The following is a 15,219-nucleotide window of genomic DNA, read 5'->3' as shown; positions in this document are numbered from 1 at the left end:
ATTTATTTTAAAAGACAATTAAATATCAGTATAAAATATATGATTTAAATAAAATAATGGCCTACGTACAAATACAACAATGGTCCTTCACGAGTCATCATAGGGGCTGAGATATTATAGGACAGGGGACGGGCTGAACAGTCTCCAGCCATCAGAAGGTGGGGGAGGGGGTATTAAAATTATACAGGCAGAGCCAAGTACCCCAGGACTGATTGTGTTAAGGCCTAAAATTGGTAGAAATCCACAAATCAGGTCCTAGGTTACTTGACTCTGCCGCAAATGGGGGAATAGTGCATGATGCATTGAGACAACGCAAGTGTAAAGGGTAACAGTAACACAGTTACTAGAAAGGACCACAGTAAGATGAGGGACAAATCGTATATACTGCGCCTTCATTTCCTTCCAATGACTCAGGAAGATCTTTGTTCACTACCCCTGTCCTACAATTATAAATTAGACAAAAAGTATAAAGACAATTTTTCATATATGGAAGATCGAAGAATTATTATACAGTCTTCCATGCCGAGTGGTCACCAATGTGTCATCCAAAGTCTAAGAGGAGATGAAGAAGTCCATCGCACATCTCTTGCTTGGAGGTTTCATGGTTGGAGGACAAGGACATGTAGAGTAAGGTCTTTCCTTTCAGCACCAAGTGACTAGTTCATTGGGCCTACATCTCATTGTCCGTAGGGTTTTGTGTCCAAGAAAGATTGCATCATCCTCATCATCCTTTAGTCAGCAGAATTCCTCACACTAATGGGCAGTATAGAATGAAGGTCTAGGTGAAGTTCTACTGAACCACACCTACTTCATTCTCCCTCTCCTCTCTGGAATCTGAGGCTGGTGGGTCTTCGGGGACGACTCTAACCTGGGACAGTTTAGCCATTTTTTGCTCCAGGCTTTGTTTCCTCCACTTTATTCGGCGATTCTGGAACCACACCTTCACCTATGAAGAAAGGAGAAGACATTGTTAAAACCTAGGATGTAAAGAAACTGAAACTCTAGTTCCACCACAGTGATGCACACATATATATTATGCAGAGTGAGTTTTTCCACATTTTTTCACGTTACTCTCACATTCTTAAGTGTATTTTATTGAGACATAAATCCCGAGAATCTGTGACAAGATGTGAAAATTACTGATCACAGACGTCTCGATCCAATGTCACTGAGTGAAAGGAGAAGGGGCAAAATGTCACCTCTAGATGTACAAATCTGGAGACACAGACCCCGAAAGACTGCAGCAGTAACTGCAGAGAACGGGGGTCCTACAAAGTACTGACTCAGGGGGTGAATACAAATGCACGGAACAATTTTCATTTTTATATTTATAAAATAAGTAGAAACCCTGAATCATTTCTTAGTGTTGGTATTCTATAAAATCCCATTAAAATACATGGAAGTTTGTGGGTGTAATGTGGAAAAATGTGGAAAGTTCATGGGGTGTGAAGACTTTACAAGCCACTGTATCTAATATATAATTGCCTAGAATACTACTTCCTGCAATTTGTGCCAACTTCCATGGCTTTGTCCGGAGCTAATGTCCGGAGCTAATGTCCGGAGCTAATGTCCGGAGCTAATGTCCGGAGCTAATGTCCGGAGATAAGTGACGTCAACAGTGTCCAGTGTCTGATTGGTTGCCGCCTGCTGCGAGCGACCAATCAGAAACGTGCCGTACTGTGACACACTCCGCCCGCCATTTTGGTGTGATTTTTGAATTTTTACCTCACAGCAAGTTTCTACTGCGTGGAGGCGGGCCCAGTGACGTTGCTCTTCAAGCTCCTGCCGAATTTCGTCAAAAAAATGATAATACCATTTACCAAAACTATATATATTTAGTTGTGAAGTGGTTCAGTGACATTTTCACACCAATTTTGAGCTTTTGTTTGGTGTTTTCTCCATATACTGCCTATTATTTTTGTTCTTTCTTACTATTATTTATTAATTGTATTATTCTTACATTTGAATAAATAAAGTATATATGGATTCTAGACTCCCGATTCTTTAGAATCGGGCTGCCATCTAGTATAATATATTACTAAGAAAATACATTCCGCAAACAAACAAATGCATTGCCAAAGCCAAGAGGGCTCAGCTTGAAGACAGTCCCAGAGCTCATGTACCGTTCCTTACCTGGGTTTCCGTGAGGCCAAGTGAGGCAGCCAGGTCCACTCGATCTGTCCCCACCATGTACTGCTGCTTTAGGAAATCTTTCTCCAGCCTTTCCAGCTGTTCTGGAGAGAAGATCGTCCTGAATCTCTTCGGCTTGTAAGGTCCTGTCTTGCAGGGCAGAGATCCTATGGGACACATGGTGCCGAGTGTGTTGGTAAGATCTGGAAGAAGCAGAAGGTGGCGATGTCAGCACAAGAAAGAAAAAGGACGGAAGGATGGAAAGAAGGAAGGAAGGAAGGAAGGAAGGAAGGAACGCTCCTAGGACTGGAGCACACCGAGTTACAACTTCTACAAGTGAGATCCAAGATTCTGATGTGAGAAATACAAGTCTCAGCAATTCTTAACCTGAAGGATAAAACTCTCTCCTGATCTAACGTTTTGTAAAGATTATTAGCACCTAAACTAATTATATAGAATATAATAAGATGAGGAGTGTGGACTCACCTCTGTGGCTGCACAGGGGGTACGGACATCTGCACCCTCCACTGAGTGGTCCGTAATGCTGCTGGGGCTGAACATAGCCGGGGAAGGCTGCAGGTTGGTAGAGCCACACTGGAGGGTAGGACATGGCCACATAGGAGTAGCCATGGGGTGCAGGGGACATCTGCCATCCAGGTTCCTCCACAATGACTCGGGGAGCCGGTCTGTCCTCCCTGGATAGTAGGGAATCAATATCAAAGGCTTTCTTGGGTGTTGTCTGGTCCTGAATGGCCGCTGGCAGAGCAGGAGCCTGAGCCAAGTGCTGGCCAAGCCCTGGGATGATGGGAGTAGGCTGCATGATGGCAGGGAGAAGGCAAAGTATCCTCAGGTGGTGAAGAGCCAGGAGCAGGTGATCTCTGCTGGAGAATGTAGGGTCCTGAGCTCTGAGCCCCCTTATATCCAGAGCTGCGCTCTGTGAAATGTAAATACACTATTAGCATGTGAATAGCCCAGAGCAGAGATCAGCACTGAGAGTGGAAGAGTGGGCTCGGCACACAGACCCCACACTGCCCCCGAGAGGAGAGGAAACGACCATGGGGCAAAGCTTCCTACAACCTCCCCCAGCCGGCCCCAAAATCCAGGGGAAACGGGACACCTGTAATGACTCCATAATTATCTCTATATACCGACCTGTGATCCACCCGTCCACGGGCGCAGGATTCTGGGATCTGCTCATCTATGTATACCGCTCATATTCAGCTGGTAATTATTAATGGATCTCATATCTCACTGATTATCGACTTATCTATGGATCCAACTCTACATCTCACATATCTGATATCAATGAATAATCGCAATCAAGTGATGTGAAAAGGAGATGGAAATATATAATATATCCGTGTCTATGGGTCTAACTCTACATCTCACATATTATCTATTAGTCATCTATATCTAGTATTTATCATCACTATCTGTCTATTATCTATGTGTCTGGCTCCTATTTATCTGCGTCTTTCTACACTGATGTATAATATGAGGGATGTAAGGACAATCTACAGAGTTGCTTTAAAAGATTAATGATTATTATTATTATTGCCGTCTTTACCCATTATATTCAGATCCCATCAGATAAATAATATATATAATAATCTCCAGATCTCCGGCCCCCGTGTGTCTCCATATCTGCTGTTCTCGCCGCTCCTGGTAATTCTAGAGAATTCCTCTAATGATACATTACACTGAGGAGAGATCCCCAGATCTCAGGAGATCTCCAGGACCAAAACACCGAGCGAGAGACACAAAGTCACTTTCTACATTGATGAGGAGCAAAATATGCAATAACCGGACATTACAGATCCATAATGATCTCCTCTGCTGCCAGGGTGGGGTAATACGGGGGTCCAGCTCCGAGCTCTTATATTATTTATTCATAAAGGGGAGAGTTGGATAGATTCATAGATTTTTATTACACATATTTTCTATTTCACTTTTTGTACATCCATCTTTTACATTATAAATTTGATTCTGCCATTTAAATATTTTTATTACGTTGTTAAATTATTTTTTGTTTTATTTTAGATCTATTTTTTTTCCTGGACTTATTCTTACATAATCGATGTTCTTGTAGAATATAATAAATTTACATTTTATTTTGTAACATATACATTGGATGACTTTTAAACAACCAAAGTCACTCGCTTGTTTCATTTTTTAGGTTCCATTATTGCGATTTATTTTTCAGTTCCTTAAATTTTTTTCTATTTGACACATTTTTTTAATGTATAATAGTGACAGAGTTTAATAGTAATTTACTAGTTTTACATTTTGAATCCATTTTAGTAGTTTTTACAGATAGATATTTCTGGTTCTTACTACTATAACACTTTCTTTACATGTGTTAGTGACTGGGTTTAATAATAGTTTTAACATTTTATTGTTTTGCTTTAGTTGAATTAGTGACAAAGTTTTATAGTCATTCACTAATTTTGCTTTTCATTCCACTTTAGTTTTCTTTTTCCCCCTTCTTCAGCGACTTTTGTATTAATCTGTTTCCACCTTTTGAATCTCTTGTTGGGCTGATTCTTCACCTCCATACAATGAGGTGTGATTGGACAATTAGTGGAGATCTGATTAATCCGTGCTGTCTTCTTCTCCTGGTCGGTGTCTGCCGCTTTCTCACCTCGGCCGATACTGAGGACAATCTCAGTCACTGTATGAGAGGAAGATGGCGGCAGCTCTGATGTCTTCAGCCCAACAATCCACATTTGGTGTCAGTTCCTCCATTGTTCTGTGGGAACCCTTGATCTCCACATATTGTTCCCGGTTGCTGACATTTTTCCTTCTTCTTATTCCAGCTTTGATTCTTTACTAGTGTTGAGCATTCCAATACCGCAAGTATCGGGTATCGGCCGATATTTGCGGTATCGGAATTCCGATACCGAATTCCGATACTTCCCGCGTATCGGATACCGGAATCGGAAGTTCCCAGAATTCAAACTGAACGCAGCAGCCAATGAGGAATGATTGGAAGTGTGGGCACATCCTGTTTAGCATGGTGGGCATGTAAGTACTGGCAAGGCTTGGATTGGCTGCTGAAATGATGTCACTCTGCACTATAAAAAACGCTGCCGCCATTTTGCGCTCACTCTGCTGTGATTTCAGTTAGGGACAGGACGCTGTGTTCTAACTGAGGGCCAGTCGAGCTAGCTAATTGCTTTATTTTCCTTTCCAAAGGCTAATTTAGCAAAACGCTGTGTGTTCTTCACTGTTCACCTTGCTCTTGCCTTGCAGCGCTGTTTTAACAGCGTTCTGCAAGGTCTCTGTGTGTGTGTGTGTGTGTGCAGCTCACTCTGTAGTCTGTGTGCAGCCATATACCCGGTTGTATTCAGCTCAGGGGGGTTCACACTGCCTCACACAGTTGTCCTTTTTTGCTCTTAGTGCAGCCTGCTGCACATTTTTTCTCAAATTTCCTATTAGTGTTTTTCCACCAGTCTCCAGCTCTATTGTGGAAAAACACTACATAGGATAACCTAGAGGGGGTTTTTTGGGCCTTGCAGCGCCGTTTACGGCTGTCTGCACGGTCTCCGTGTGAGCCCAGCTCGCCCTGTAGTCTGTGTGCAGCCATAGCCGGTTGGATTCAGCTCAGGGTTCGTTACTGGCTCATACCTTGAGAAAAATTTTACTTTTTTTCAAATAGTGCAGCCTGTTTAAAATTTGAAAAAAAAAAATTCCTATTAGTGTCTTTCCACTCGTATCCAGCTAAATAGTGGAAAAACACTATATAGGATAACCTAGAGGAGGGTTTTTTGGCCTTGCAGCGCCGTTTACGGCTGTCTGCACGGTCTCCGTGTGAGCCCAGCTCGCCCTGTAGTCTGTGTGCAGCCATAGCCGGTTGGATTCAGCTCAGGGTTCGTTACTGGCTCATACCTAGAGAAAAATTTTACTTTTTTTCAAATAGTGCAGCCTGTTTAAAATTTGAAAAACAAAAATTCCTATTAGTGTCTTTCCACTCGTATCCAGCTAAATAGTGGAAAAACACTATATAGGATAACCTAGAGGAGGGTTTTTTGGCCTTGCAGCGCCGTTTACGGCTGTCTGCACGGTCTCTGTGTGAGCGCAGCTCGCCCTGTAGTCTGTGTGCAGCCATAGCCGGTTGGATTCAGCTCAGGGTGCGTTACTGCCTCATACCTTGAAAAACAATTTCCTTTTTTTCAAATAGTGCAGCCTGTTTAAAATTTGAAAAAAAAAATTCCTATTAGTGTCTTTCCACTCGTATCCAGCTAAATAGTGGAAAAACACTATATAGGATAACCGAGAGGAGGGTTTTTTGGCCTTGCAGCGCCGTTTACGGCTGTCTGCACGGTCTCCGTGTGATTTAAACTAGCTCTGTAGCCCGATCTGCACCAAAAAAAAAGTTAAGTTCACCAAACACAACTTAACACTTGTGTAGGCCACATTTGAAAAATAATAAAGTTTAGTCCACAATTTACAACATTAGTGTTTCTTACACCTGTTAGGAGGAGCATTTCAGGAATAAGCACACTAAGGCCTTAGTACTTTTCTGCTTATCTTTATCTGTCAACCAAGATGAAGAGGGCAGGGAGTGAGGCACGTGGGTGTGGGCGCGGAGCAGGGAGAGGAGCAGGGAGAGAACGTGGTGATTCTGTGCCTGCTGCGGGCGCCAGTGACTCGTCGTCACTCAGTTTCAGCAGGGAACAGTCCTTCATGCGCAGCTTTGTCGGAGAGCGCCGTGCACCGCTGCTACGTGAAGACCAAATTGAAGCCGTTGTCGGGTGGATGGCAGCTAACGCCTCGGCATCGACTTCAGTTAGTGCCACATCCTCTCAGGCACAGAGCACTGGAGAGCAGCCATCTGTCTCTTCACCACCTGCCAAATTGGCCAGGCAGTCAGAGAGCCCAGGACAGGAGCCGTCTCTACTTCTGTTCTCTGAATCTCTTGGCTTGGAAACAGGGGGCCAGCCAAGCAGCATTGGAGAAATGGAAGAAGAGGCAGTGTGCAGTGATGCCCAAAAGCTTTATCTCTCTGACTCTGAAGAGGCAGGTGGGCCAGTGCCTCCGGTGACCACAGCGCAGTACGCATCTGATGATGAAACTCAGGTGCCGCTTTCTGATGCGTACTGTGCTGCCGAGACTACCCAGGAGGAGCAGTTGGTGGCAGAGGGTACTGGAGATGATGAGGTCCTTGACCCATCGTGGCGTGAGGAACAGGAAGGTGGTGGGAGCAGCTCTGAGGAAGAGATTCCCCAAACGGGCCAAAGAGGGAGAGGGAGGGGGAAGAATGCGGAGCCTGTAGCCTCCACTTTGGCACCCGTTAGGAGCCTGTCTCTTTCCAAAGCCAAAAAGGGTGCTCCCAAGACTTGCAGTGCCTGGTCCTTTTTTGACACAGTTGCAGATGACATTTGTTTTGTCAAATGCAAGCTGTGTCATCAGAAAGTAAAAAGAGGTAAAAGTGTCAGCAACCTCAATACCACAAATATGTGGAAACATGTGCGGAACAGGCACGCGGTGGAGTTACAGAAACACAGTGAAGACGTAGGCCAACCAACAGCGGCAGCTACCACCTCTTCATCTCGTGTTGCCTCTTCCTCCACTGTTGTCCAGAGACCTAGTGTAATTCCACCCACAGCACCACCTTCCCAGTCATCCTCACACTCCCAGTCTACTCTACAGCCATCGGTAGTCCAGGCATGGGAGAAAAGGCGGGCATTCTCGGCCAACCACCCCCGAGCACAGGCTCTGAATGCAGGCATTGCCAAACTGTTGTCCCTGGAAATGCTCTCGTTCAGGCTGGTGGAGACTGACAGCTTCCGTGACTTGATGGCATTGGCAGTCCCACAGTACAAGGTGCCCAGCCGCTTTTACTTCAGCAGGCAGGCTGTCCCTGCCCTGCACAGGCATGTTGAGGCAAACATAAAACATGCGCTACTGAACGCCGTCAGTAGCAAGGTCCACCTCACCACCGATGCGTGGACCAGTCAGCATGGACAGGGGCGATATGTTTCCCTCACTGCCCATTGGGTTAATGTTGTTGAGCCAGGTACAGATCGTGCGAGTGGCGCAGGACGTGTCCTGCCCACTCCAAGGATTGCAGGAATCCAGTCTGTATGCATCGACTCCTCCTCTTACACCAGTTCCTCTGATTCCTCTCTGCAGGATCCGTCACAGTCCACCTCCACATGGACCCGTGAACGTTTACCTATGACCGACATGAGCACAGCCGTGGCCAAACGTCAGCAGGCCGTCTTGAAACTAGTTTCATTGGGGCATCGAAGCCACACAGCGCAGGAGCTCTGGAATGCCATCAAGCAGGAGAGCGATGTGTGGTTACTGCCAGCGAATCTCCAGCCAGGCATGGTAGTGTGTGACAATGGCCGAAATCTGGTGGCAGCTTTGGCCCTTGGCAACCTCACTCACATCCCATGTCTGGCACATGTGCTCAATTTGGTTGTGCAGAGTTTTCTGAGGGACTATCCGGATCTTGATGCCCTGCTGCACAAGGTCCGCCTAGAGTGTGCTCACTTGCGGCGTTCCAGCTTGGCCAGATCCCGCATTGCTGCTCTGCAGCGCCGATTCCGCCTTCCGGAACACCGCATCATATGTGACCTACCTACCCGGTGGAATTCCACGTTACATATGTTGGAGCGGTTGTGTGAGCAGCAGCAAGCAGTTATGGAGTACCAGCTGCATCAGGCGCAAAGAAGTCGCAGTCAGCGCCGATCAGACTTCACAACCACAGAGTGGGCCACTATGAAGGACGTCTGCCAGGTTTTGCGTCCTTTTGATTATTCCACGCGGATGGCAAGTGCAGATGATGCACTAGTCAGCATGACTGTCCCCCTTATCTGCCTGCTTCAGCAAACTTTGCAAGGGTTAAGGGATGATGTGGTGGAAGAGGTGGAGGATGAGGAGTCACCTTTTCCATCAGCTTCTGGAGAGTCAGCGCCACGTGGTTCCTCACAAAGGGGTACGCAGGGGCCAATTTGTGAGGAGGGTGAGGAGGAGTCAATGGAGGAGGAAGAGCTCCGTCCAGAGGAGGGAGCGACACAATTGTCCAGTGGTCAGTGTGTACAGCGAGGGTGGGGTGATGACGAGCGGGCAGAGATCATGTCTCAAGCAGGGGACAGCGTTTCTGGGCCAGTTGGCACTCTGCAGCACATGGTGGATTTCATGCTGCAGTGCCTGAGAAACGACCGCCGCATCGACCACATTCTCAACATGCCTGATTATTGGGTGTTCACCCTCCTCGATCCTCGCTACCGGGACAACGTCCAAAACCTCATCCCTGCGTTGACCCGGGAGCGTAAATTGCGGGAGTACCACGACACACTGGTGAATTCCATCATTTTCTCCTGTCCAACTGAGAGGAGTGCTGCTAGTGCTTTACAAAGCAGCTCAGTGCGTCGAGGCAGTGGGGGAGGCTCTGCCCAAAGAGGGAGCAGAAGCAGTGCCTCTGCCCAAGGCAAGCCCAGTATGGCACAACTCTGGCACACTTTTGTGTGCCCGCCCCAAATGTCTACACCATCACCGGCGGCTCCAGTCAGCAGGAGGCAACGGTTCCGTCAGATGGTGACAGACTACATGGCTTGCCCTCTTACTGTACTCCCAGACGGCTCTTCCCCGTTCAAGTTTTGGGTCTCTAAGCTGGATACATGGCCAGAGCTAAGCCAGTATGCATTGGAGGTGCTGGCTTGCCCTGCGGCTAGTGTCTTATCGGAACGTGTCTTTAGTGCCGCAGGTGGTGTACTAACAGACCGTCGCATGCGACTATCCTCCGATAACGTTGACCGGCTTACTTTCCTGAAAATGAACCAGGCCTGGATCTCGCAGGAATTTGCCACTCCTCTGCCTGATTAAGTAATTGGGTGTCATCCAGGTCTCCTGCTGTGCTCATCTTTCTACCACCTGAACTGCTATTCCTGGGCTCCAACACCGCCAGTTGCGGCTCAGAAGTGCAGGCTGCACAGTAAAAACATACGACCCAGTGTTATTGGGTTTCAGTAACGTCAGCTGATCCCCAGCTGTGTAGCCGGCAATGTGTCCTGCGACCGCCACGCTGGCACAACAACCTAAATGTAAGGGAACCTGTCCCCCCCCCCCCGTCGTTTGTTACTGAAAGAGCCATCTTGTGCAGCAGTAATGCTGCACAAGGAAAAGGTAGCTCTTTTTTTTTAGCTCTTTGCACACGCAGAACTTAACACTTATAAAATGTGTTCACTGATACCGTTATACCGTCCCGGAGCTGGGACTTTCCTTCGTAATGTGACGCAGCACAGCCGTCATTCCTACCCCCTTGGTGCCATGCGCTGCCTCCTCAGCGTTGTTTTAAGCTGTCACGGAGCCTGCGCTGTTCTGTTATCCCTTGGGCATGCCCTATTTGCGCTGCCTGTCTTCTGACATAATTTGGTGTCAGGCTGGCTGCGCCTGTGCGGCCGCGCTGCCCGAGATCCCGCCTCGCAGTGTCTTCTGATTGAGTCACACTGTGGGCCTGGGATCCATGGGCATGCGCAGTGCATATCTTCCCCTCGGGCTCTCGCTCATTTCCCTCCGCCTTCTTTAGACTGTGCGCCGTCAGCTGATCCCTAGCATGCCACGGCCGTGACACCGCACAGTCTGAAGAAGAGGGAAGGAGGGGAGTGAGAGTCAAGGTTATGCACTGTGCATGCCCATGGTTCCAAGGCCCGCAGTGGGATTACATTAGACGAGACTGCGAGGTGGGATCTGGAGCAGCGTGGACGCACAGGCACTGACAGCCTGACACCAAATTATGTCAGAAGACAGGCAGCGCTAATTGGGTATGGCCAAGGGCTAACAGAACAGCGCAGGCTCCGTGACAGCTTAAAACAACGCTGAGGAGGCAGCGCACGGCATCAAGGGGATAGGAATGACATCTGTGCTGTGTCCCATTACGAAGGAAATTCGCACCTCCGGAACGGTTTAACGGTATAAAGGGACACATTTTTAGTGTTTCCTTCGGTGTTTGCAAGGAGCATAATTAAAAGAGCAACCTTTTCCTTTTGCATCCTTAGTGCTGCACAAGATGGCTCTTTCAGCTACAAACGTCTTGGGGGGGGGTTAAAGGTTTCCTTTCAACTTGCTCCAATCAGGCTTCGGCCTACACTCTGTTCCTCTGCTCCTCCTGCTGTCCCTGGGCTCTAACACCGCCAGTTGCTGCCTGGAAGTGCTGTGTGCACAGTCAACAGTCGCTCCTCTGTTATTGGGGTTCAGTAACGTCAGCTGATCCCCAGCTGTGTGTGCGGCAATACCTCCAATCTGCTCCTCCTGCTGTCCCTGGGCTCTAACACCGCCAGTTGGTGCCTGGAAGTGCTGTGTGCACAGTCAACAGTCGCTCCTCTGTTATTGGGGTTCAGTAACGTCAGCTGATCCCCAGCTGTGTGTGCGGCAATACCTCCAATCTGCTCCTCCTGCTGTCCCTGGGCTCTAACACCGCCAGTTGGTGCCTGGAAGTGCTGTGTGCACAGTCAACAGTCGCTCCTCTGTTATTGGGGTTCAGTAACGTCAGCTGATCCCCAGCTGTGTGTGCGGCAATACCTCCAATCTGCTCCTCCTGCTGTCCCTGGGCTCTAACACCGCCAGTTGGTGCCTGGAAGTGCTGTGTGCACAGTCAACAGTCGCTCCTCTGTTATTGGGGTTCAGTAACGTCAGCTGATCCCCATCTGTGTATCCGGCAACGTGTCATGCGACCACCACGCTGGCACAACTAATATGTAAGGGGACCTGTCCCCCCCCCCTAGGCGTTTGTTACTGAAAGAGCCACCATGTGCAGCACTAATACTGCACAAGGGAAAGGTCGCTCTTGAAATTATGCTCCTTGCAAACGCTGAACTACACACTCATGTAATGTGTCCCCTCACACCGTCCAACCGTCCCTGAGGTGTGACTTTCCTTTCTAATGATACGCAGCACCCCCCTTGGTAGCGTTTCCCGTCTTTTGTCATCATGGTTAGCTGGCTGCGCCTGTGCATCCGCCCTGCTAGAAACAACGCCCCTCATTGTCATATTTATTTTGTCAGCGAGGGTGTGGTTTATGGGCACGAGCAGTGCATATGTTCGCCTGTCTTAACTCATCTCCTTCCGCCTTCTTCAGACTGTGCGGCCTCCTGGCCGTGGTAGGCGATAAGGGATCAGCTGAGGCCGCCCAGTCTGGAGCAGGTGTAAGGACATGTGTAAGCGGCAAACCTATTTACTGCACAAGGCCACGAATCCCAGCCACGCAGTGTGATTTTTTGAAAACACACTGTGGGTCTGGGATTCATGTCCATCGCTAACCGCAACGGCCGAAATGAAATGAGGTCAGAAGACAGGAAGCGCTCACAGCGCATGGCCAAGGGATCACAATAGCGCAGACTCCTGTACAGCAAATAACAACGCTCAGGAATCTGCGTCCAGTACCTAGGTGCAAATTTTGACACCTGTGCTGCGTCTCCTTAAAAAGACAAGTCACGCCTCCACAACTGTTTGACAGTATAATGGGCTAAATAGTGTACGTGTTTTAGTCAGCGTGTGCAAGGAGCAAAACAAATAGAGCAACCTTTTACTTGTGCAGCATTAATGCTGCACAAGGTGTGGCTCTTGTACCTTGCAACACCTGAGGGGGGTTAAAGGTAACCTTTGAAATTGGTTCAACTAGGCTTCGGCCTACACTCTGCTCCTCTCCTGCTGACCCTGGGCTCAAACACCGCTAGTTTTTGCCCGGAACTGCTAGCTGCACAGAGAAAAACACCAGTCAATGTGTTAGTGAGGTTCAGCACCGCTAGCTGTTCCCCTGCTGTGTAGTCGGCATCGTGTCCAGCACAAGCCACGCTGGCACAACTGACCAAAAGCTGCCACCAGTGCAGGCTTCGGCCTACACTCTGCTCCTCTCCTCCTCCTGCTGACCCTGGGCTCAAACACCGCCAGTTTCTGCCCGGAAGTGCTAGCTGCACAGAGAAAAACACCAGCCAATGTGTTAGTGGGGTTCAGCACCGCCAGCTGTTCCCCCGCTGTGTAGCCGGCATCGTGTCCAGCACAAGCCACGCTGGCACAACTGACCAAAAGCTGCCACCAGTGCAGGCTTCGGCCTACACATTGCTCCTCTCCTCCTCCTGCTGACCCTGGGCTCTAACACCGCCAGTTTTTGCCCGGACATGCGAGCTGCACAGAGAAAAACACCAGTCAATGTGTCAGTGGGGTTCAGCACCGCCAGCTGTTCCTCTGCTGTGTAGCTTGCAACGTGACCTGCAAACGCCACGCAGGCACATGAACTGAAATTGAAGGGAGCCTGCCCCCCACCCCCAGGTGTTTCTATGTAAAACAGCCACCTTGTACAGCAGTACTGCTGCATTTGTACAAGGTGGCTGACTTTTTCTCCTTGCCCACGTGGAACTCAACACGTACAAAATGTGTCTCATTGAGACCATTCCACTGTCCCTGAGGTGTGACTTTCCTTTCTAATGATACGCAGCACCACCCTTGTTAGCGCTGCCCGTCTTTTGACATCATTGGTTAGCTGGCTGCGCCTGTGCGTCTGCCCTGCTCGAAACAACACCCCTCGGTGTCTTATTTTTTTGAACAGCGAGGGTGTGATTGATGGGCATGTGCAGTGCATATGTTTGCCTGTGTTCACTCATCTCCTTCCGCCTTCTTCAGACTGGGTGTCCTCATGGCCGCGGCAGGCGATAAGGGATCAGATGAGGCCGCCCAGTCTGAAGCAGGTGTAAGGACATGTGTGAGCGTCAAACATATTTACTGAACAAGGCCACGAATCCCAGCCACGCAGTGTGATTTTTTGAAAACACACTGTGGGTCTGGGATTCATGTCCATCGCTAACCGTAACGGCCGACATTAAATGAGGTCAGAAGACAGGAAGCGCTCACAGCGCATGGCCAAGGGATCCCAATAGCGCAGACTCCTGTACAGCAAATAACAACGCTCAGGAATCTGCGCACAGCAGCTAGGTGTAAATTTTGACACCTGTGCTGCATCTCCTTAAAAAGACTAGTAGTCACGCCTCCACTACTGTTTGACAGTATAATGGGCTAAATAGTGTACGTGTTTTATTCAGCGTGTGCAAGGAGCAAAATTAAATAGAGCAACCTTTGACTTGTGCATCATTAATGCTGTTCAAGGTGTGGCTCTTGTACCTTGCAACACCTGAGGGGGGGGGTTAAAGGTAACCTTTGAAATTGGTTCAACTAGGCTTCGGCCTACACTCTGCTCCTCTCCTGCTGACCCTGGGCTCAAACACCGCTAGTTTTTGCCCGGAACTGCTAGCTGCACAGAGAAAAACACCAGTCAATGTGTTAGTGAGGTTCAGCACCGCTAGCTGTTCCCCTGCTGTGTAGTCGGCATCGTGTCCAGCACAAGCCACGCTGGCACAACCGACCAAAAGCTGCCACCAGTGCAGGCTTCGGCCTACACTCTGCTCCTCTCCTCCTCCTGCTGACCCCGGGCTCAAACACCGCCAGTTTCTGCCCGGACATGCTAGCTGCACAGAGAGAAACACCAGCCAATGTGTTAGTGGGGTTCAGCACCGCCAGCTGTTCCCCTGCTGTGTAGTCGGCATCGTGTCCAGCACAAGCCACGCTGGCACAACTGACCAAAAGCTGCCACCAGTGCAGGCTTCGGCCTACACTTTGCTCCTCTCCTCCTCCTGCTGACCCTGGGCTCAAACAACGCCAGTTTCTGCCCGGACATGCTAGCTGCACAGAGAAAAACACCAGCCAATGTGTTAGTGGGGTTCAGCACCGCCAGCTGTTCCCCTGCTGTGTAGCTGGCAACGTGTCCTGCAAACGCCACGCAGGCACATGAACTGAAATTGAAGGGAGCCTGCCCCCCACCCCCCCAGGTGTTTCTATGTATAACAGCCACCTTGTACAGCAGTACTGCTGCATTTGTACAAGGTGGCTGACTTTTTCTCCTTGCACACGTGGAACTCAACAAGTACAAACTGTGTCTCATTACAGACCATTACAATGTCCCTGAGGTGTGACTTTCCTTTTTAATGACACGCAGCACCCCCATTGTTAGCGCTGCCCGTCTCCTGACATCATTGGTTGGCTGGCTGTGCCTGTGCGTCCCCCCTGCCCGACACAACGCCCCCCGTTGTC

At 48.9% G+C, this 15,219-nt stretch overlaps 1 protein-coding gene across 1 annotated transcript; it reads right to left on the bottom strand.

Annotated features, from left to right (window-relative positions):
- Positions 1-790: 790 nt before the first annotated feature.
- On the bottom strand, positions 791-2,950 carry LOC138653846 (homeobox protein not2-like). The gene is made up of 3 exons (XM_069743367.1): positions 2,617-2,950; positions 2,134-2,333; positions 791-946 (listed from the first exon to the last, which is right to left on the bottom strand). Exons 1-3 carry the CDS (start codon positions 2,948-2,950, stop codon positions 791-793), a joined length of 690 nt encoding a protein of 229 aa, XP_069599468.1.
- Positions 2,951-15,219: the final 12,269 nt, after the last annotated feature.

The sequence above is a fragment of the Ranitomeya imitator genome, unplaced genomic scaffold (assembly GCF_032444005.1).
Source record: "Ranitomeya imitator isolate aRanImi1 unplaced genomic scaffold, aRanImi1.pri SCAFFOLD_1656, whole genome shotgun sequence".
NCBI classification, from domain to species: domain Eukaryota; kingdom Metazoa; phylum Chordata; class Amphibia; order Anura; family Dendrobatidae; genus Ranitomeya; species Ranitomeya imitator.
This window is presented reverse-complemented; position numbering and strand designations above follow the sequence as displayed.

Bases quoted from the DNA above. Each gene is read 5' to 3' on its own strand.
- LOC138653846 (XM_069743367.1), bottom strand. From the start codon at position 2,950: ATGCAGCCTACTCCCATCATCCCAGGGCTTGGCCAGCACTTGGCTCAG. The intron at 2,334-2,616 runs GTGAGTCCACAC...TGCTTCTTCCAG, and splicing joins CCCCCTGTGCAGCCACAGAG to ATCTTACCAACACACTCGGC. The intron at 947-2,133 runs GTAAGGAACGGT...CTTTCTTCATAG, and splicing joins TTGGCCTCACGGAAACCCAG to GTGAAGGTGTGGTTCCAGAA.